General features: G+C 45.9%; 1 protein-coding gene across 2 annotated transcripts in view; it reads left to right on the top strand.

The window, feature by feature from the left end:
- The window catches only part of EIF2B3 (eukaryotic translation initiation factor 2B subunit gamma), a 146,343-nt gene extending 131,252 nt beyond the window's left edge, over positions 1-15,091 (top strand). The window contains exons 11-12 of one of the 2 annotated variants that reach the window (XM_060083102.1): positions 6,926-7,026; positions 14,873-15,091. In XM_060083102.1, the coding sequence (XP_059939085.1) occupies positions 6,926-7,026; positions 14,873-14,925 (154 nt within the window). In that variant the 3' untranslated portion in view covers positions 14,926-15,091. Of the gene's footprint in view, positions 1-6,922; positions 7,027-14,872 lie in introns of both variants that reach the window. The other variant, XM_060083095.1, reaches the window with a different exon arrangement.
- The last annotated feature ends 5,509 nt before the right edge of the window (positions 15,092-20,600 follow it).

Here is a 20,600-nt window from a genome sequence, read left to right as displayed (position 1 = left end):
ACACAGGATCTGTCGTTGCCTCGATGCGCAGGCCTCTTTCTAGTTGCGGTGGCGTGCAGGCCTCTCTCTAGTCGTGGATGCAGGTTTTCTCTCTCTAGTTGTGGCGTGTGGGCTTCAGGGCACGTGGACTCTGTAGTTTGCGGCACGTGGGCTCTCTCATTGAGGCACGTGAGCTCAGTAGTTGCGGCATGCAGGCCTAGTTGCCCCACAACATGTGGGATATTAGTTCCCCGACCAGGGATTGAACCCGCATCCCCTGCATTGGAGGGCGGATTCTTTACCACTGGACCACCAGGGAAGTCCCCCCAGTACTGTACTTTTTATATACTAGATACCTTGTAAGTATTTACTGAATGAAAAATAGAGATCCCTAATTTAAGCCCTCCTACTGTAACTGACTATCAGTCAAAAGAGCCCTGTCAACTTCTAGAAAAAGTCATGAAGTAAGTGCTTTACTCCTTCAAACTCACCAAAATGAAAACAAACAAAACCAGAAGAGGAAGCTTCATCTATAATAAAACTAGATAACTGCCATGTACCCATACACAGACTAAAGAATATCTGCCAGACACAATGAAATTTAGGTCAGATCCAAAGAGAACACCAAGATTTGACCAGCATAAGGAATAGGGGCATGGACGATCCAAAGGAGAAATGGCAAACACCACTTTTGCAAAATCTCAAGGCACATAGAACTGAAAGAAAAAAACATCAAGGCACATAGAAGAGAGAAAACCAGGCTGGCCTCATAGTTTTCTGTGACAACATTTAAGGCCAGAAGACAGTGAAACAACATTTAGAAAATTTGGAAGGAAAACAGTTGTGACCTAAGAATCCTATATGGTTGAAATATAAAATCATCAGAAATACTCCAAGGCTCAGGAGATTTGTCACCCATGAACCCTCTGGAAAATTCTACTCGAAGACGTAATATAGCCAAGTAAGTAATGAAACAAAATACTGACAAATGGGTAGGCTGAGTATAAAAGTGAACTCCCTTAAACATAAAATTAAGTCTGTGGCAGTTAGAGTTGAAAAAAGATCATAATTGTTCAAAGAATTCTGTCCATGTTTCTTCAGTCACACTTTAAAAAAAAACAAATTATAAAACTTTGGCAAGATCCCCTGGACTTAAGGGGCTCCTTCGGACTTTTGATTCATTCCCTACTTGGAACCATTTGCACTAAGCCCATCTTCTTTTTTTTTTTTTTTTTTTTTTTTGGCGGTACGCAGGCCTCTCACTGTTGTGGCCTCTCCTGTTGCGGAGCACAGGCTCCGGACGTGCAGGCTCCGGACGCGTAGGCTCAGTGGCCATGGCTCACGGGCCCAGCCGCTCCACTAAGCCCATCTTCTTAGACTACTACAGCTTATTTCTTTTAAGATTGTTACATCTTGGGAATTCCCTGGCTTTCCAGTGGTTAGGACTCCACACTTCCACTGCCGTGGGCCTGGGTTCAATCCCTGGTCAGGTAACTAAGATCCCGCAAGCCACGCGCAGCACGGCCAAAAATAATAATAATAAATTTTTAAAAATAATATTGCTACATCTTTACTTTTATTCCCCCCAAGCCCTTTTTCTTAGCCTCTGCTTAGGGAATATAATTAGATTTCTGAGGAGGAAGACATTTTTCACTACTAAACCTTTATATAGTAAAGGGAGACACATAGAACTAAAAGGAAGAAATGTTCAGCCTGCTCATTGGAGCCAGTACATTTTAATCTAGAGGACCCAAGAGCAAGAGTGACCAGAGACAGGAAGAAAGTCAGATGTTTCTTCAAGTATTGTATCTCATTACATGAATTAACCTGGATAAATCTCACAAATGTGATGTTGAAGGGGAAAAAAGCAAGTTGCAGAAGGATACATAGAGAATGATAGCATTTATATAAAATTTTTAAACTTTGAAAAAGAATACTATATATTATCTACTAATATATGTAGTAAAAATGCTTAAGAACAATAAATACCAGAGTCAAATAGTAGTTACCTCTGGGAGGAGAAGGAGGGAAATGTGAAATAAAGAAAAATACTTTATTTTTGTATTGTTTTTTGGTGGGTACACAGGTGTTCTGTATATTCTCTGGACTTTTCCATATGCCTGAAATATCTCATTAAAAATAATACATGATGGAGCAGCTGGGCCTGTGGGCCATGGCCGCTAAGGCTGCGCGTCCGGAGCCTGTGCTCCACAACGGGAGAGGCCACAACAGTGAGAGGCCCGCGTACCGCAAAAAAAAAAAAAAAAAAAAATGTTCTTCATCTAGAGGAACACCTGGACCAGGGCCTCCTGGGCCATTAGGAGCTCTGGCATCTGGAGAGATACAGGCAACTCAGCCATAATCTTTGGGCTGAAGCAGTGGGTTGGCCTAAAGCAGACCTTTAGTCACATGCCTAAAAAAGCTACGTGTATCTCCAGTTCCTTACTCTTTTCTCCCCCAAGGTTATGAGTAAGTTTAGAAAGCCTGCCAGCTAATCCCCAGAGAAGAACCTGCCTGTCCTCAGAGTTAACTAAGAAGTTTCATGGCTCCTTACCAAACACTGCCAGTCAACAGCTGAGGCAGAAGCCCGTGAAACCGTGGAGAGTCACTTACCACTGTGTAGGCTTGGGCACATTGCTTAACTTCTGTGAGCCCCACTTTTCTTTGTAAAAATTCGAATAAATGCCAGCATTGCTGCAGGTTTGCTAAAAGGATTAAGTTACATAATGAATATAAAGTGCTTTGTGTAGTGACTGAGCTGTATTAGACATTAGATTTATGTGAGTTCCCTTCTCTCCTGGAATAAACTGAAGAAAGTCCTAACTAAAGCCAGAGGAGGAATGAGAATTTGGAGGTACTCCTGCTTCCCAGGTGAGGGCTTCTTCCTCCTGTCATATGTTACAGTATCTTGGCAGTGATCTTACAATAGGCATCTGTTTTTCTCATGGCCTCCTCTCCACTGAAGCATTAGGGTTCTTGGGGTAATTTCTCAAGGCCTGCAGCTTTGCTTAAAATTTGACACTACCAAGAAGTGAGGACCAAAAGCCCATTAATCTTAGCCATCTCTGAGCAGCATGTTAGAGAACACAGCCAGGCATCGGCACAGCAGAGTCCTTATACCAAGCTGAGAGTTAAAAGTAGGATTCAGAAACTGTAGTTCTGGCACTGGGGCCAGGTCTTTTCATGAGCTGTATAGGAAGTCACCTCCCCTCCTGCTTTAAGAACTGAGGAGAAAAGGCAAAGTCTTTACTGTGGATTGGCGACCTGGAGGGGGGCTTGTTTGATATGGTAGTGTCTGTCCTTCCCCTCCAGCCTGAGCAAACACACATACTACCTGTAAAATCCTTAACGTTGGAGTTCTTCCTGGACAAGAGGAAAGCTAAATTGGCTTAAAATTTTTCCAAAGTACCTCAGCCTTGCTAGGTGACTTGTGACTGCAACAGTGATCATAGGAAACAGTTGAAGAAACAAGTGGTAGAAAAGATTTCACACTCACTAAGCATTTTGTCGTCTCAAAGCCTTTCACAGATCCACTACTGAACAAGAGCTTCAGAAGAACCCCCAGCTTCCCATCAATCAACCCACTTTTTCCCTATCACATCTGCAGAATTTCTAGTGGTGGTTTATTTGTCTCAGAGGGAGTTACACACAAACTGGATGAGACAAGCAATAAAGCAATATGGGAGGTTCTTGAGACCTTAATCAAACCTGTTAAACATAAGGAGAACCCAGGCTATCCATTGCTGTAGAAATCTGACCTCAGTCATTCCAGATTCTTCCTTCCAGAAATGGTTCCAACTTGTGTCCCAGATTCCAAAATAGCCATTTAGTACTCTCTAATTATGGCTGCTGGAGTTCCTGTTGGCGGTTTCTTGTTTGCTGACTATGTTTACCCCTAGCCTAACTCCAGAGCATGCTACTACTCTTAAACTACTGAGTAGGAAGCATCCCCTTTCTCCCACTTTGAAAAAAGAAATGAGACTTTTCAGTGACAAACTAGTAGCCAGTTGTAAGCCTGCTATATCTCAGAAGCCTCTGTGTCTGAGGCTTTCTATACTTCCTTACACTTCTCTTGGGGTGAATTTTCCCCTAGGAGCAGGAGTCACCCTAACCGCTGACTGGACTGCTTTTCCTCAGGCAGAGGGCAAATTGGAAAGTGCTGGAAGGTCCCTTAATGCCCACCCACTGAGTGTATCCTGAGTCTGAGCCAAAAAACAAACTAATACTAGGACTTCCCTGGTGGTCCAGTGGTTGAGACTCCACACTTCCACTGCAGGGGGCATGGGTTCGATCCCTGGTCAGGGAACTGGGATCCCACATGCCGCATGATGCAGCCAAAAAAAACCTAAAACTGTTTCTACCCATCTCTAGCCCGCACCACAGAGGTGCTGTGGCTTTGGCCTTTTGCTGCTTTCCAACAAGCTTTAACCTTCTAGAAGAACAGAGATAAAGAAGGCTCTGGAATGCCATAAAGTGCTAAAATTCCTTTTTGGCAGTTTACTAAAGTTTTGGCATTTGGGAAGAATCTTTTTCTTTTTAATATTTATTTTATTTTATTTTATTTATTTTTTGGCTGCGTCAGGTCTTAGTTGCGGTACATGGGATCTTTTGTTGCGGCGTGTGGGCTTCTCTCTAGTTGTGGTGTGCAGGTTTTCTCTCTGTAGTTGTGGTGCGTGGGCTCCAGAGCGTGTGGGCTCTGTAGTTTGCGGCATGCGGCTCTCTAGTTGAGGCACGCAGGCTCAGTAGTTGTGGTGCACGTGCTTAGTTGCCCCGCGGCATGTGGGATCTCAGTTCCCCGACCAGAGATTGAACCCGCATCCCCTGCATTGGAAGGTGGATTCTTTACCACTGGACCACCATGGGAGTCCCAAGGAAGAATCTTTTTTTTTAATGGCCTGTGCATGATAGTTTTAGTCCTTGGAATGGCCTCTTTTCCATCTCCCATGCCTCCTGGGTTGCTTGAGGATTATTATTTTTTTGTGTGTGTGTGTGGTACGCGGGCCTCTCACTGTTGTGGGCTCTCCCGTTGTGGAGCACAGGCTCCAGACATGCAGGCTCAGCAGCCATGGCTCATGGGCGTAGCCGCTCTGCGGCATGTGGGATCTTCCCGGACCAGGGCACGAACCCGTGTCCCCTGCATCGGCAGGCAGACTCTTAACCACTGCGCCACCAGGGAAGCCCGAGGATTTTTTATTTTAGTTGGTGTTTTGTTTTGTTTAAATGGATACTCACATCCTTCCTACTCACCTTTTTCTCCCCTCCAGCTCCCACTTCTGACTCTTTAGAGTATTAAATATTCCCTTGTTAGGATGGAGCTCCTTCCACAGAGCCATCTTGGGTCAAAAAAACAACTAGTCAGGGCTTCCCTGGTGGCTCAGTGGTTAAGAATCCGCCTGCCAATGCAGGGGACACGGGTTCGAGCCCTGGTCCGGGAAGATCACACATGCCGCAGAGCAACTAAGCCCGTGCGCCACAACTACTGAGTCTGTGCTCTAGAGCCCGCGAACCACACTACTGAGCCCACGTGCCACAACTACTGAAGCCCGCGCGCCTAGAGCCTGTGCTCTGCAACGAGAGAAGCCACCGCAATGGAAGCCTGTGCACCATAACCAAGGGTAGCGCCCACTCGCCACAACTAGAGAAAGCCTGCGTGCAGCAAAGAAGACCCAACACAGACAAAATTAAATTAATTAATTAAAAAAAAAAAAAAACTAAGCAGTCCCAGACTTCCTCTAGCCTTCTCTCCCCTTAATTTCTTTCTTTTTTTTTCTTTTTTTTTAACCTTATTAATTTATTTGGTTGTGCCAGGGCTCCTTAGTTGCGGCTTGCTGGCTCCTTAGTTGTGGCATGCAAACTCTTAGTTGCGGCATGATGTGGGATCTGGTTCCCTGACCAGGAATCGAACCCAGGCCCCCTGCATTGGGAGTGTGGAGTCTTAACCACTGTACCGCCAAGGAAGTCCCCCCTTAATTTCTTGGTATGGCATTATGATTAAATGTATGAATTCTGGAGTCAGGCAGACTTAGTTTTGAAATTACTACTTGGCAGTTATGTGGTTTTAGGTAAATGGTTTAACTTCTCTTAATCTGTTACCTCATCTGTAAAATTTGGTTATTTTTACTGCATCAGAGGTAAAAGTGGTACTTCCAGAATGATTTAGGAATGTCCCACATGATTTTACTGATGAAATGGCTAGATTTGTAGGTCACTCCTGTAATGTATATAGAATATTTAGCACAGTACCTGGCCTGAGGTAGGTATGCAATAAATGCTAGTGAAGATTTTCAAAAGGACTTTTCCCCCACCCACCCACCAGTCCTCAGAAGCCAAGAAGATGCTTTTTAAACACATTCAAATGCTAAGAGCCAGTGGAGCTACTCTTGAGATTGTGGCTTTTATGAGTAATCTTTTATGGAGTTGGTTTAAAAAGCATCCTTTTTTTCCTAAACAAGTATGGTTTTGATTAACCAGGGTCTATGATGAGAGCTGTGGGGCACTCACTGTTTCCATAGCTGATCTCCTGGGAAGATTCATGGGATCTGAGCCTCCAGTGAAATTTGGTATATATTCCCAGATGAGAAACAGGAGCAATGGATCAGCCCAGGGACCAGGGCCAGCTTCCACCCCCAGACCAAAGGAAGAGAGATTGGGTGGAATTTAGACCTCCCAGTCTGGGGTGCCTAAAGAACTGAAGGCAGACTGGTTGCTTTTTTCAGGCTTTGGGGGAATATCATTATGAGTATATACAAACTCTGGTCTTCTCTAAAGCCCAGTCCTCTCCTGGCCCAGCTGAGCCATTCTGTCTTCTAATGATAAGCTTGTAGCCATTAACTGGACTGGCCAGCTAGTCCTGGCATATGGAGGAGCCAGAACCCCCAACCTATAGTGACAAGGATAGTGATGAGAGCCATGGACACTCCCTAACTTGGTTACTGTGTTACAGAAGTAACATCCAGGGCAGCGTCATCTGCAACAATGCTGTAATCGAGAAGGGAGCAGACATCAAGAACTGCCTAATTGGAAGCAGCCAGAGGATTGAAGCCAAAGGTAAACCAGAAACCAAATTACAATCACAGGTACCATTTTTTACATATCACAGTAGCACAGATAATGCTCAGTGCTGGTGAGTATTGGGGAACAAGCATATGCATACACTTCAGGTGAGAACATAGATTGATAAAGCTATCTTAGGAGGGGATTGGCATCACTGTCAAATTTTTTAACTTTGACTTTACAGTTCCATTTTTAAGAATTTATCTTGTTAGATAAGCTCATATATATTTATGCAGCCTTACTACCAAAAAATTGAAAACATAACAGAAAGATCTGATGACCCAGATTGGCACCAATACTCTACAGTGGCTGTTAGGCATAAGAGAGAAGGGCCAGTGATCCAACAAACTAGCTCTGGCCTCCTGCAGTCCTTGAGTACCTCATCTGACCTGATAGTTAAGAGAGAGAGTCCCATAGATTCTTGGCCTGGAAGAAGGTTAGCAGCTTCTTCAGAAGCCATTTTCTCAGAGCCATCCTCAACTGCTTAGCGATGATGCTGTGAGCTTTATTGTTAGCTAGCTCTGCACTGTAGCTGTAGAAAGACTGTATGGTGCTTGAGAGACATGCAGGCATCAGGATTTCCGTGCTGGGCTGGTCAAATTTGAATGGTCCATAATTTGGCTGGGTATTTTTAACCAAAAAGTAGACAAAGCTCAAGATCAGTAAGGATGGCTCATTCCTTTTCAGTTTATTCCTAAACCTAAAATAGGATGGGATAGGGGAGTTGCTGAAGTAACTAAACCCACCAATTCTAAATTGGTGTAAGCCACATCATTTTCCTTCTCCCAGTAAGTAGAGGCCTTCTTCAGTTTTTTCTCCTTCCCTTTTTAAAGTTGTATACTTCCCTTGTGAACTTTAGACTCAAACAGACCCGGGTTCAGATCTCAGCTCTGCAGCTCACTGGATGTGCACCAGGTTAAGTTTTTAATTTCTTGGCCTCAGATTTTTGAAACTAGAAAAATTGAGACAATAATACCTATCTTGGAGGATCGTTGTGAGAAATAAATACAGTTAAATGTTTTGAGGAGTACACACAGCTTCTGGAGCATACCAGGGGACCTAGAGCTCCATATACACACCATGATGCTCTTGTGTCTCTCCGTGCCTTTGCACATGCCCCCTCTCTGGAATTCTTGATGACTCTGCCCAAGTGCTTTCTCTATAGAACCTTCCCTGACTCTTCCCATGATTCCTCACAGTCCAAATGAGCACTCCTTCCTCCTCTGCTCCTTTCTCAATACCTTTATTAAAGTACATACACAAATTATGGCTATTATTTATGAATCTACCTTCCCTACTAGACTGAGATCCTCAGGCCAAGGGTTGACTTATTTCAATATGTATCCCTAGCTCTCAGAACAGGTCCTGGTTTATCGTAGATAGTGGGAAGGGGAGAGATGAGTGAATGAATTTTGGATCCATAAAGGGAATTTGGAGGCATTTCAGGGCAGAGAGTTCGGGTTCCAAGAAAGGCATTTGTGAGATAGTTGCAGTTATCATGAAATCTCTTCTGGCTTCTCTTCTAAACTTATGCTGATGAAAGGACCACATGCAACACCGATAAATGAACTGGGGAGATGTGGCCTTGGCCTGAAACCACGCTTCAACCTTTTTCTTCACTTGAGACTAGATGCAACTCTCCTCTTCATTGCCTTTCTTCTCACATTTCAAGTGCTTTCTTCTTCTACGTGTGAGAATTGTCATTTCTAAGAGGCCTTTCCTGGGTGTCACTAGTTTACCAATAAGGTTCTTTGTTATAAGCATCATAAACTAATAACTCTGGCTGATTTAAGCTGATAAAGAATTCATTGTAAAGGTAGGTAGCTCACAGCTCTAAGATAGTTGCAGAATCAAGCTTAGAAAATGGGTTACAGCCAAGATTTACACTCCAGATCATTCTGGTGAGGACACAGCTGCCATCCTTGCTGAACACTGGTTATCACAGCTGGCAGTGCTACTCCAGCCACCCAGCAGGTGGATTCTCTCTGGTTCCTGCTTTTTTGTGTGGTGGCCCAGCCCAAGGTTTGTGGTGGCTGCATTAACAGGTCAAGCCTAGATCCTATACCCCTGCCCTAGCTTCAGGGAAGGCTGGCATTTTTAGTTCACTTAGTAGGAGACAGACTCCACCCAGTGTCTCACCAAGAACCTTTGAGCAGGAGTGTTGGTCAACAGCGGTGCCCCAGCTATTGGTACTTTCTGCTGTGATCCCGTACCAGCTGAGAGTATATGAGCTTAGGTGAGGGGTGAGACACCAGCTTGAACTCCAGCACAGGAGGCATGGATGGCCCTGCCCGCCTGGAGTGCCACTGGCCTACAGCTATTGTTTACAGCTTTAAAATGTTCTCACATGCATTGTCTTATTGGATTCTCATAACAGCCATCTAAGGTAGGGATTCATTATTGACCCATTTGGTGAAGTGGAAACTGAGACTTTGAAAAGTTGAAATTTACCCAAGGTCATAGCTAGTACATGACAAAACTGGGTCTTCAGCCTGAACTATTGACAGCCTCCAAAAAGATCAGAAGAAGAAGCCATTCCTGGCTTGCCTAGCAGAATTTGGTCACTGATACCCTTTTTCTCCCTTTAGTCCATCTTTCTCGGACCAATAGGAAAAATATATTCGGCCTCCATATTATGGCTCTTACTCTCCTCAGGAACGTCAGGTCTTAGTTCTTTCCCCTGCTCAGCATACCACTTCACCCAGGCCTACCCTTGGCTTGCAGAGAAGCTTGTTTTTTGAGCATCTGAGGCCTGTTGGTTGTTTCTTAAAGATAGGATTCAGAACACCAGCCTTTTCTCTGATTCCATGGAAGGCCTTGGAAGGGATCCCCAGAGCTTCAAAAGCAGCCGCTCAGCTGGTCTGTGGGGCTGCTTTCTTATCCCATCCCCTCCCCTGTCTCCTCATTGCATTTGTCTGTCCTGCTTTGTTCTCTCCTATTTGGGTTTATGGCCCCACACCATGTTTGTTCCACCTCCTTCTTGCCTCTTTGTCTTTGTAAATTATCTCCTGCTCAGCAAAAACTAGAAACATCCCCTAGTGCTTTTCTTCTTTCAGTCCCTCCTGGAGCCAGGAGCTGCTTCCTTTTGTTGTTTTTACTGGCATATTTGAATGAGTGAACTCCATTTGCCACTGCCCTAGGGTGTCCCTCCTTTCTTGTTTGCTGGAACCTGGAAGCTCACAGTTTCTGCTTGTTCTTCTCCCCACTTCCAGCAAAGTATTGGTGCTCCTTTCTTTTACTTTGCAAGGACCCCTCTTCATTCTGTGTGCAGAATGCATGAATGTCAACTGAATGCCAGTATTGAGGCACATCTCCCATCAGGGAGCATAGGGATGTGCCAGCCAAACCCCTAGGATGTCACAGGCTGCAGCGTCTCCTGGGCTTTCTGGTTCTAAGTACATGCCCTCTCCTTAACGGTCCTGAAGGAGAGATGGCCAGGGAAGTCATCTGGACTTTAAACTGGAGAACCCCAACATTTCTTGCTCTGTCCTCTATGCTAGAGAGACCAATGCATCCAGCACAGTAGTCAGTGCCTTCCTGCCACAGGTACTCCTGGCCAGTCACCTGTTCCCACTATCACTTATCTTTTTTTTTTTAATATTTATTTACTTATTTATTTTGGCTGGGCCAGGTCTTAGTTGCTGCACACGGGATCTTCGTTGCAGCATGCGGGATCTTTAGTTGCAGCATGCAGGCTCATAGTTGCCACATGTGAGCTTCTTAGTTGCGGCATGCATGCGGGATCTAGTTCCCTGACCAGGGATCAAATCCAGGCCCCCCGCATTGGGAGCGTGGAGTCTTACCCACTGGACCACCAGGGAAGTCCCCACTATCACTTTTCTTTGAGGCTGAGCCACACTGAGAATGCAAATTCCAAACCATCAGTGCAACAATCAAGACCTGTTAACTACGGATGACCCAGACAAACATCAACTCAGGTCCTCACTAGCAAAGAGTCAGGAGATGGCAAAGTAAGTCCCCAGGCAGTCTTCCTCCCATGGAGGGATTTCAGGAAAAAACATTCATCCTCAGAAGCAATGCCGTCCCCTCTCCAAATCCCAGTCATTTGCATGCCACAGAGCCACCACATCCATAGCAGTCTTCTACACCAAAAATGGGACTATCATAACCCAACGTAGGCCCCTCTGCCCTTTTTTAGCACTACCAGGAGAACAAGGCGTTTTCTAACAATTCTGGCTTTACTCACCCCACCCAGCATGCTCAGTTAATGAGATTATCTCTGGCAAAAGTCCTGGCAACCAAGTTTGACCTCCTGCTCAAGCCAACTGAAAAGCCACAGCCAACAAAGTCAAAACCTGGGAAACTAATTGGACATTTCATCTGTGTCTTTTATTACTGTCAGTGAGAGAACTTGGATCTCTTCCCTGATCCCACAGTGATCAGTCCTTTGGCTGTGAAAGTAGACCTGATGGGTACAAAGGTCAAATCCTGGCTAGCAGGAGTCCTCCCCAGCTTCCCAACAGTGCAGCTTTTCATTTGTGACTTGTCATTCCCTTCTACCTCACTGGTTTTTTTCCCAACTTACTTTCCTCGCTTGTACTCTTCCCTTTAGGATCTTTCCCGACCTGATTCCAGCCCAGAACTTTTCCAGTGTGTTTATTGGAGCCTGCTTCCAGCCCTGGCCAAGCGGAACTAGTACTGCTTGTTTTTCCCCTTCAGGTTTCCTCCAACCTTACTGAATCTCCATAAAAATACATCTTCCCCAAAAATGCCAGATAGTCTTCCTCCCCTGAGTCCCAGTGAGCAAACCAGAGATGGTTCAGGTATTTATTTGGAGCCTAACAGAGCAGAAGAAGGTGTTGTTTGCCTCAGCCTAACCCCTCATTAACCCCTCTGGTCTGGAGCACTGAGGACCAAGAAGTGTTAATGAAACTGGCACTGTCTTCAGAACATTCCAGTGTCCCTGGAAACTAGGAAGAGACTGGGTGAAGGAAGAGCAAATGTCAGAGTCTGGTTATGAGATGATGTGGCTAACTTATGGCTACAGGTGGGTAAAGGGCAAAGAGGAGCTTTTAGAGGTGCCCTGGGAAGCTAGCCAGAGAAGCGTTTCCTTTGTTCTTTTCTGGTCAGTCTTACCTCAAGGTAGAGCCTGATTGACAGTCACACTCCAGGACTGGCCCCAGCCCTAGGGAATCTAGCAGCCTGAGCAGTGTCTGGGCCTCCCTCCCATTCCTCTCACTGAAGGAAGCAGATGGCTATGAAGTATTAAAAAAACACCTCCTAGGGCAGGAGTACACAGGCCAGACCCAGCCACATCCTGTAACTTCCATTTAATACTTATCAAGCCTCTTTACATCAATTATTTTATTGAATCCCCACAACTTTGTGAGGAAACTGAAGCCCAAAGACATTAAATAATTTGCTCAAAGTCAAATTACCAATAGAATTCAAATCTCTGTGGCTCAGAGCTCTCCTATTCTGCACTGTCACCTTTTCTTCTCACATGAGATTGCCTCTGTCAAATACAATGCTGAAACAAGAAACTCTGTGAAAGGCCTAGACCTTGGTTTCTCTTCCTACTGGAGAACATTAGAGAAATAGGCCCGAAGATGCTCTAGGCCCACTAGGACCTTTGCTGTAATGCACCAGATGTGTCAGTTATATTCTCTTTGACAAGGGGATTGGAGGCCTTCTCCTCCATACATGCTCCTTTTCCCACTTCTCTACCCTCACATAACCCCCAGAACACACACACCTTCAACAAACAATTACCGCCTATCTTCCAGGCTCTGGGAGGCTAGGGGTGTAAAGATGAGTAAGACTTGCCTCTTGCTGTCCAGCTGCTCACAGTCTATTATAGAGACTCAGATGAGTAAAGAAATAAATGCAGTAAAGTTTCACGGGTATGATGGTAGAAGACTGTCAGGGTTAATTATGGACAGAAGAGAGAAATTAGTCAGTTCCTGGCACAAGGATCAGGAACACCATCTCAAAGGAGAGAATTTAGGCTAAATCTTAAAATTGTTGGCTATTTACCAAATATACAAAAGGGAAGAACCTCTCAAGCAGAGGGGAACCATGTAAACAGGCACCTGACAGCAAAAAACAATCTGATATGTTGGGAATTGAAAATCATTTGGAAAATCTAGAATATAGTGTATAAGGGAGATATAGCAAGAAACAAAACTGGAAAGGTGGATAGAACAGAGGACATGTCTGAAATCTCAATGTCTCCAAAGCTTCAGTCAGAAACCCCCTTTCTACTGACAGAGCAGAAGTAGGCTCCAGGCTGTGGGCAGTATGAACAGAACAAAACATCTCTTACTATCAAACTTGGTCCCGTCGTTAACGATCTTCATTTTGCTGCACCAAACCCTTCTGAGGCTGAAGTAGAGCCTCAGGAAAGTCAGAGTTTCTGCCTCACCTATCAGGGTCACTCTCAAGCCCCCATGTGTGGCAAGAAAGGTGTTGGACCTTTAGAAGCCAAGCTAACCCAGAAGGAATCCATTTTCAGCCAGGTGGTCAGCCTTTTCTGTCTGAGCCAATAGAGCACTGAAAGCTCTCCTGCCTCCTACATCTGCTCCATACCTCCAGGGAACAAGCAGACAGCGTGCTCCTGGTTTCCCCTACCCCTTCCAGACCATTGGTTCACTGCCTCCTTTCTATAGCTCTTACTCCTTGAAAGCTAACCCTCTTCTTAGCTTTCACCCCATCATTGGTAAGCTCCCAGGGCACTCGCCTAAATATATTGAGGGTTCACAGTCTTCCCCTTTCCTCCCTCTCTTTTTCCAAACATCTTGGACAACGTAAACATATTCATCGCTGAACCATCCAGCCCCTCAGCTTCACCATTCCCTGACCTTCTCCACCAACCTTCACTCCCTTGCCACTTTAGCTCTCCACTTACATAACCATACCCTATCCCTGTCATTACCCCAAACCTCTGAAATCTTTCATGTGCCAGGAGCTGTGCTAGACACTAAGGTGTGATCATAAATCCAATGCCCCTGCCCTCAAGATTCTTACAGTGAAGTAGAGATAGAGATACACATCAGGTGGAGTGTTTTCAGAGAGCAGGAAATGGACAGTTTGGAAGGGAAGGCATCACGTAGTGGAGGTGCTTGATTAGGGCATTTAGGCTGAGTAGGGAGGGAAAGAAAGTCACTCTAGGTAGAGGGAACAGCACGTACTAAGGTCTAGAGCTGTAAAATAACATGGCTCCTAGGTACAAATGGAGAGTGATGGAAGATAAAGCTGGAGACGTAGGCAAAGGTCAGGTCATAGAGGGCCTTATGAGTTTGGACTTTATAAAAATAATGATGACCACTATTTGTCAAACACTCAATGATTCTTTAACTCATTGAATCCTCACAATAACCCTGTCGAGTATGTGGTATTATTTACATGTGACATATGAAGCATCTCCCTTTCTCCTTTGAATATCTCCATTTAACTATTTAGTCTCTTTTCTTCTCACTGTTTTCCCCCATTCCCTATCCTCTGGCCACACCACAGTTTTTGGCATTCCTCTTTCTTACATCTTTATGTCTTTGCTCACATTGTTCTAACAGCCTGGAATGCCTTCCCTTTGATATACTTTCTAAAAAAACTCTATCATTCCTTATGACTCAGTTCCAGTCCCCCTCCTATGTGAAGTCTCCTGAGAGCCAGGTGCATAGAGAGCCAGCCCCCTCCTCCTGTGTGGGAAGATGCTGTCTCTTCCAAAGTCCTTTCGACAAGTTGTATTCCCAAGAGCTTCTAAAGAGCAGAGCCACATAGGAGAGGAATGAATGTTTATGAACACAGTTAGAAGTAATTGGGTTTGAAATGACATATTTTGCTGCCATTTCTTAAACAATCTTTTCTTTTTCTTTTATAGCCAAACGAGTGAATGAGGTGATCGTGGGGAATGACCAGCTCATGGAGATCTGAGTTCTGAGCAAGTCAGACTCCTTGCTCTTGGCCCCCAGAACTACAGATGTTGGCTGGCCCACCTGTTTGACTCTGTATTTATTTCCCAATAAAAGAAGGGCTCCCAAAGGCATGCTGGAGACTTAGGAGTAGTCCCAAGCTCCACATCAAATGGGCTCCAGAGATACACAGTGTGTGTTCATGTTGTAGAGACCATCTGGAGCTGGCGTGCGGAACAGTGGCCTAGCTCTTGTACACTGAGGTTATCAGGCAGGGGCAGTAGCTGTCCAGTGGTGAAGTTCCTAGGAGGGCTACTTTCTGACTGGCTGGCCCAGCCTAGTCCATAAAAGCATCTCCCACCTGAAAGGACCTGGGGGTACTTCATTCCCTGACCCTAATCAGGCTTTCTAGACCCATAGGCCTAGCTGCTGCCATTGCGACCTCTGCATCTGATGTTCCCTCTACAGCTGTCAATTTGGGCAGCCTGGCCCCTGACCCTCAGTCCAGGACTTAACTGCTCTGCTCCCATACCTCCCACACAGATTCCTGGCCCCTTACACCACGCCACCGCCAGCCTCACCCTCTAACCCCTGCCATTTACTTCCTATCCTTCCAGTCTCGGGTCAGTTTCTCCAGCTCAACTATTATACCTTGGAGACCCTAAAGCAATCAGGAGGCAGCCCCTGCCTAGCCAACAAGCCTATCCCCACAGGTTTTAGTGGAGGAAAGAACAATAAAAGAAAGCCATGGTTTGAGAGAAGCCAGACCCCTTCTCACCTCCTCCTAGTGAGGTCTGCCCAACGTGGTAAGGAAGAGCCAGCAACCTATATCATTGTTTGAAATTCTTTCTGAGGCTTCTCCAACTGCACTCCTTTATACCCTAATTACAGACTCTCCTGCTTCAGATCATTGAGAAGTGAGACTTCAGCACTCACAGCTCTTCTGGAGCCCTGTGCACCTTGCCTTCGCCACCCTCGCTCCCAAACACACACACTCTGCTCTCGCCTCTCCCTACATTGCTTTTACAGCCTGCAGGTGTTTGGTGGAAGATGAAAGTGGTTCCTGGGGTGAGATTTCACCTCCTAGAATTATCAAAGGAAACGTTTCTCTTGATGTGCTCACTGTGGGTGGCTGTAATTATAAAGAATGATTTGAAATACTGGTTTCTACATTGCTTCAAAAATCTGAAGTCTCTCAAGTTCATTTGAGTGATCTTGCCTGAATCTTACTTAGTTGCTTTTATTGAACTTGTCAGAGACTAGATGAGCATTCCTACCCTGGGGGATCTCCACCTCCGCCAGCCTTCTTGGTTGCTCTAGAGCTCCACATTCCTCCCGCTGGTCAGGACAAGGTTCCTGAAAGTTTGTCCTAATCAGACAGGAGCTGAAATGGCCCAGCAGAGTGGTTGACATTGATAGGACTGCAAGGGAGGTGGGAATAAAGAGCTGTGGTAGTGCCCAAGATGATCCCCTTTGGAGGTGATATTAAATTTGTGGGACTCCGATGATGCTAGAGACAGTTCTGGCCTCGATGGAAGAAGACCTGCCCTGTGGAATGTTGATTGGCTTTGGCCAAATCACTGTCTCTCTCTGTCCCTAAGTTTCTACATCTGCAAAATGGAAAAGTTGGACTGGGTGACTTTTAAGTGACTTTCTCAGGTTTTGTCCCCTCTCAGAGCTTTCTGACCCTTGGGGTCCAGGTGGCCCAAGAGGCCAGAAGACTGCTCCTTGACTGCAGAAAGGGGATAAAGGTGGGTGGATTTGGAGGTAGGGTGGGGTAGGGGAAGAGAAGGGATGGATTAAACTGTCCCAGAGCCTTCCCATACCCCTTTCTGATCTTCCCCACTGAGCTCTTGGAACCCCTGACAGTAAAGTAGAGGAAAAGCCTCTGCTCTACCTTCCCTTGCACAAGCCCACGAGCAGCTCCTGCTCCAAGGAAAGGAGGGAGCTGGAGAAAACACAGGGTGGGTTTCCCTGGTGGTGCACTGGTTAAGAATCTGCCTGCCAGTGCAGGGGACACGGGTTCGTGCCCTGGTCCAGGAAGATCCCACATGCTGCGGAGCAACTAAGCCCACGATCCGCAACTACTGAGCCCACGTGCCACAATTGCTGAAGCCCGCACACCTATAGCCCATGCTCCACAGCAAAGAGAAGCCACCACAGTGAGAAGCCCGTGCACCGCAATGAAGAGTAGCCCCCACTCACTGCAACTAGAGAAAGCCAGCGCGCAGCAACGAAGACCCAATGCAGCCAAAAATAAATAAATAAATAAGAGTTTTAAAAAGAAAGAAAAAGAAGACAAGGTAAAAGTCCCCCAGGGGAAGACCTTGCGGAGTTTGAGTCCCAGCTGGGAACAGCCCCCAGCTCAGGACACTGCTGCTATTGTCTCCAACAACTCCAGAACGGGCTGAGTGCCCAAGGTGCTTTGATTTCTCTTCTCTTTGCTCTATTTGTCTGCCAGAAGGCAGGGACAGCTTTTGTTTCCTTTTGGCAGCATCTACAGAGGTTTGAAATGTAGTGAGCAACTGAATGTCCACTGGCCAGCTACCTCCCCATGGGACAGAAGCCAGAAGAGCCAGGCAGGCAAAAGAGTTGACAGAATCCGCCCTGCCTCTCTCTCCCAGTGACGCTGCGTGAGGGAAGTGGAGGAGGGGGGGAAGGGGGCCTTTAATGCCAAATCAAGGAGGACTCTGGGGAGGTGTTGAGGGTTTTGGGTTTTGGGAGCTTGCCAGATCAGACACACAGTTTGATGGCTACTGGTGCAAGAACTCCTCCCCCAGTAACCCATCTCCCCTACCTGCCAGCAAGAGCTCCCTGAGCCTGTAAGGGGATAGACCGCCAAGACTGCCCTCCAAGCTTTTTCCAAGGCGAGAGGCTGAACTTCCCAGTTCTTCACCACATTACTTTTGCTAGCCCACTCCCATCTGCAGTGGAAAGCGTCAGGGAAAACTCTAGCTGGTTCCCAAGAGTGATCTAGGGGTCTGCACAGCCTAGTTTAGAAGCTGTTCCTATTTCCAGAGAATTGCAAACAGTAGACTTTTTTTAATCCACAGGCATCCCTACCCCTAAGAAGGTACATAAGCCAGGTCTTGGTATGCTGCTTTTTAAATAGTTAAATGTGTCTGAGGAAGGGGGAGAGGGGTGTGGGGAAGGACCACCCAGACAGAAGGTCTAGAAAGCTCAGCTCTGATGGAGCTGACAGGGAGATAAAGAGGCTGAGCAGGAGAACACATTCTACTAGAGGTCAGGATGACCTATCTTCAGCCTGAGCCATCTGCCACCACCCAGAAGGCTTGCATCAGGGGCTCTTCTGCCATGGATAAATGGGGAAATTCTGCCTTGATTCTTATCTTCTCTCCTTCCCTCACCATCAAGGTAAAAGGCCATTCTCTGATCTCTGGTTGCAGCCACTAGCACTAGAGACTTGACAGGTGCTACTGGAGTAAATCTGCCTAGAGGGAAGTGGCATACATTCCCAGGCTTGGCCCCTAAACATAATGGGTGGTAGTGGGGGGCTGCTAGGGCATCTGTTTCCCTCCTCCACATCTCAGTGTCATTGACTGCCTGGCCCAGGTAACAGAAGCCAGCCCAAAGCATGGTGAGTGAGTAGCTTGGGGAATACCAGGGAAAGAAGGCCTGCACTGGCTGCTCCCTCATGGACCCTACCCTGAAGCCAGGCTCCCACCAGTGTGTGTGTGGCGGGGCGGGGGTGTGTGTGTTTTGCTTCACTTTTCCTGGCACTGTTCCTCAGCTATATATATTATCTCATTTAATCCTTAGGGCAATGTCAGAGATTATGTGATTTGCCCAAGATCTCATAGCCAGTAAATGAAAGATCCAGACCTTGAACCATGTCTTCTCCTTTTAGATTCTGTCACCCTCCCACCTCTCCCATCCAGATCTTCTCACTTCTGGAAACCTCCCTGAGTATTCCAGCTCACAGTGGTTTACCATGTGGTCTCTGTGCTCCCTCTTAGGCTATGAACTTCTAAAAATCAGGTACTCTGCAACCCCAGAGCTTAGCAAAGGGGTGGCTCCATAAGAGACCTTAAGGAATATTTGTCTCAATCAGTAGTGAGATTTACTCCTTGGTGATAATGAATGATTGCTTTTCTCTTTTTGTTATTCCTTGGAGAATTTCTCTGGTTTGGGCCCAAGACACATACCAAGGTCCAGTGGAAGTGACTGTGAACCAGGCTATTCCATAGTTGAAGCAAGCTGTTTATAGAGAGAAAAGAGGAGCTTCTTCCCTCCCTGTTCCCTGGGGTCTGTGGCTTTAGCTCACCCTGGCTGAGCTCAGCTGTACTTAGGAACTCAACTTTCTTGGGGAGAAGAAAGGTCACTTTGGAGCTCAGAGCAGTCAGAGGGCACTAGGCCCTGGGTTAGAATTGTTGGAACTGCAGACCAGTTTCTCCCACCCTGGTGTTTGGACTTTACAAGGCAAGAAGTTTTCTCAGCAGGCAGGCCCTGCCCTGAAAGCATCCATAGAAGTGCCAGACTTTACCACAGTTGTTAGCAATGGTGGGCCTGTTGTGGAAACAGTCCCAAGGCCCAGGTGATTAGCAATCTATTTCTGCGTGGACCTTATGTCTGCAAATCTAGCGAGAAGGAAGGAGGCCTCAAGAACTACTTACAGCAAAGCCTCTCTACTTCCAGTCCTGATGACACCCAGCCATACTCATCTTTTGCTAGAGCTGCAAGAGCAATCTGGGGGCCCACATAACCTAGTTTAGAGGCTATTTCTATTTCCAGAGAATTGCTGAGGGTACACTTTCTTTATCCACAACAGGACCCTCTTCTCTATGACCGGGAGGAACAAAGTGCTATGCACGTATGCTGTTTTTACCGTGTAGTCACTACTTAGCCAACACCATCACTTATGTATTAGTTCCTCCAAGGCATTTTGCTGGATGAATGTACCAATGGAAGTGGCAAACCTGCTAGGTGTTCACCCGCTTGGCCTAAAGTTCCCCTTTACCCAAAACTGAGGAGAGATCTCCAGGGAGATGATGTTAACTGACACTTTTCAAAAAGCCGTTTGGCAATGTGTAGCAAGACCCATAAAAATGTTCATACTTTTTGACCAAACACCCCGACTTCTGGGAATCTGTCCTAAGGACATTCTCCAAATGATTGATACAAAGACTACGTAGTAACATGAACTGTTTGTGATGTAATCATAAACAAGTCTGGAAGAATTGACCAAGAAATTGGCCAGAGATAATAGTAGTTGTGTTAGAGTAATGAGTTTACTGGAGATTCTTTTTCTCTTTCCCAAACTTTACATGCTAGTATATTGATTTTACCCTCCTCTGCCACTCAGGGTTAATCGGTCAGGAACCTGCAGAAACACACTCAGAGGCCAGACAGTTGATGAAAGTTTAATAAAGGGACTAGTCTCTGTTTCCAAGTCACTTCCAAGACTGGTTTGTGCAACTCTCAAATGACTCACTCAGCAATTATTGAGCACCTACTTACTCTCTAGTGAAGGAGGCAGACTTTCAAGTACATAAATTGTATTATGTGCTATAATAAATATATAAATTGAGTGTTATAAGGCACACAAAGAAAGAAGCAATTATCCATTAGGAGGGATGGTATGACTCAAGGAAGACTTCAAAGGTAGATGGTTGATTCATGTTCAGTTTGGGGCCTTTTTTTTTTTTTTTCCCAGGCCGCGCTGAGAGGCTTACAGCA

This window comes from Mesoplodon densirostris, chromosome 2 (assembly GCF_025265405.1).
Source record: "Mesoplodon densirostris isolate mMesDen1 chromosome 2, mMesDen1 primary haplotype, whole genome shotgun sequence".
NCBI lineage: Eukaryota > Metazoa > Chordata > Mammalia > Artiodactyla > Ziphiidae > Mesoplodon > Mesoplodon densirostris.
The sequence above is the reverse complement of the archived record's forward strand: the minus strand, read 5'-3'. Positions and strand labels throughout refer to the sequence as shown.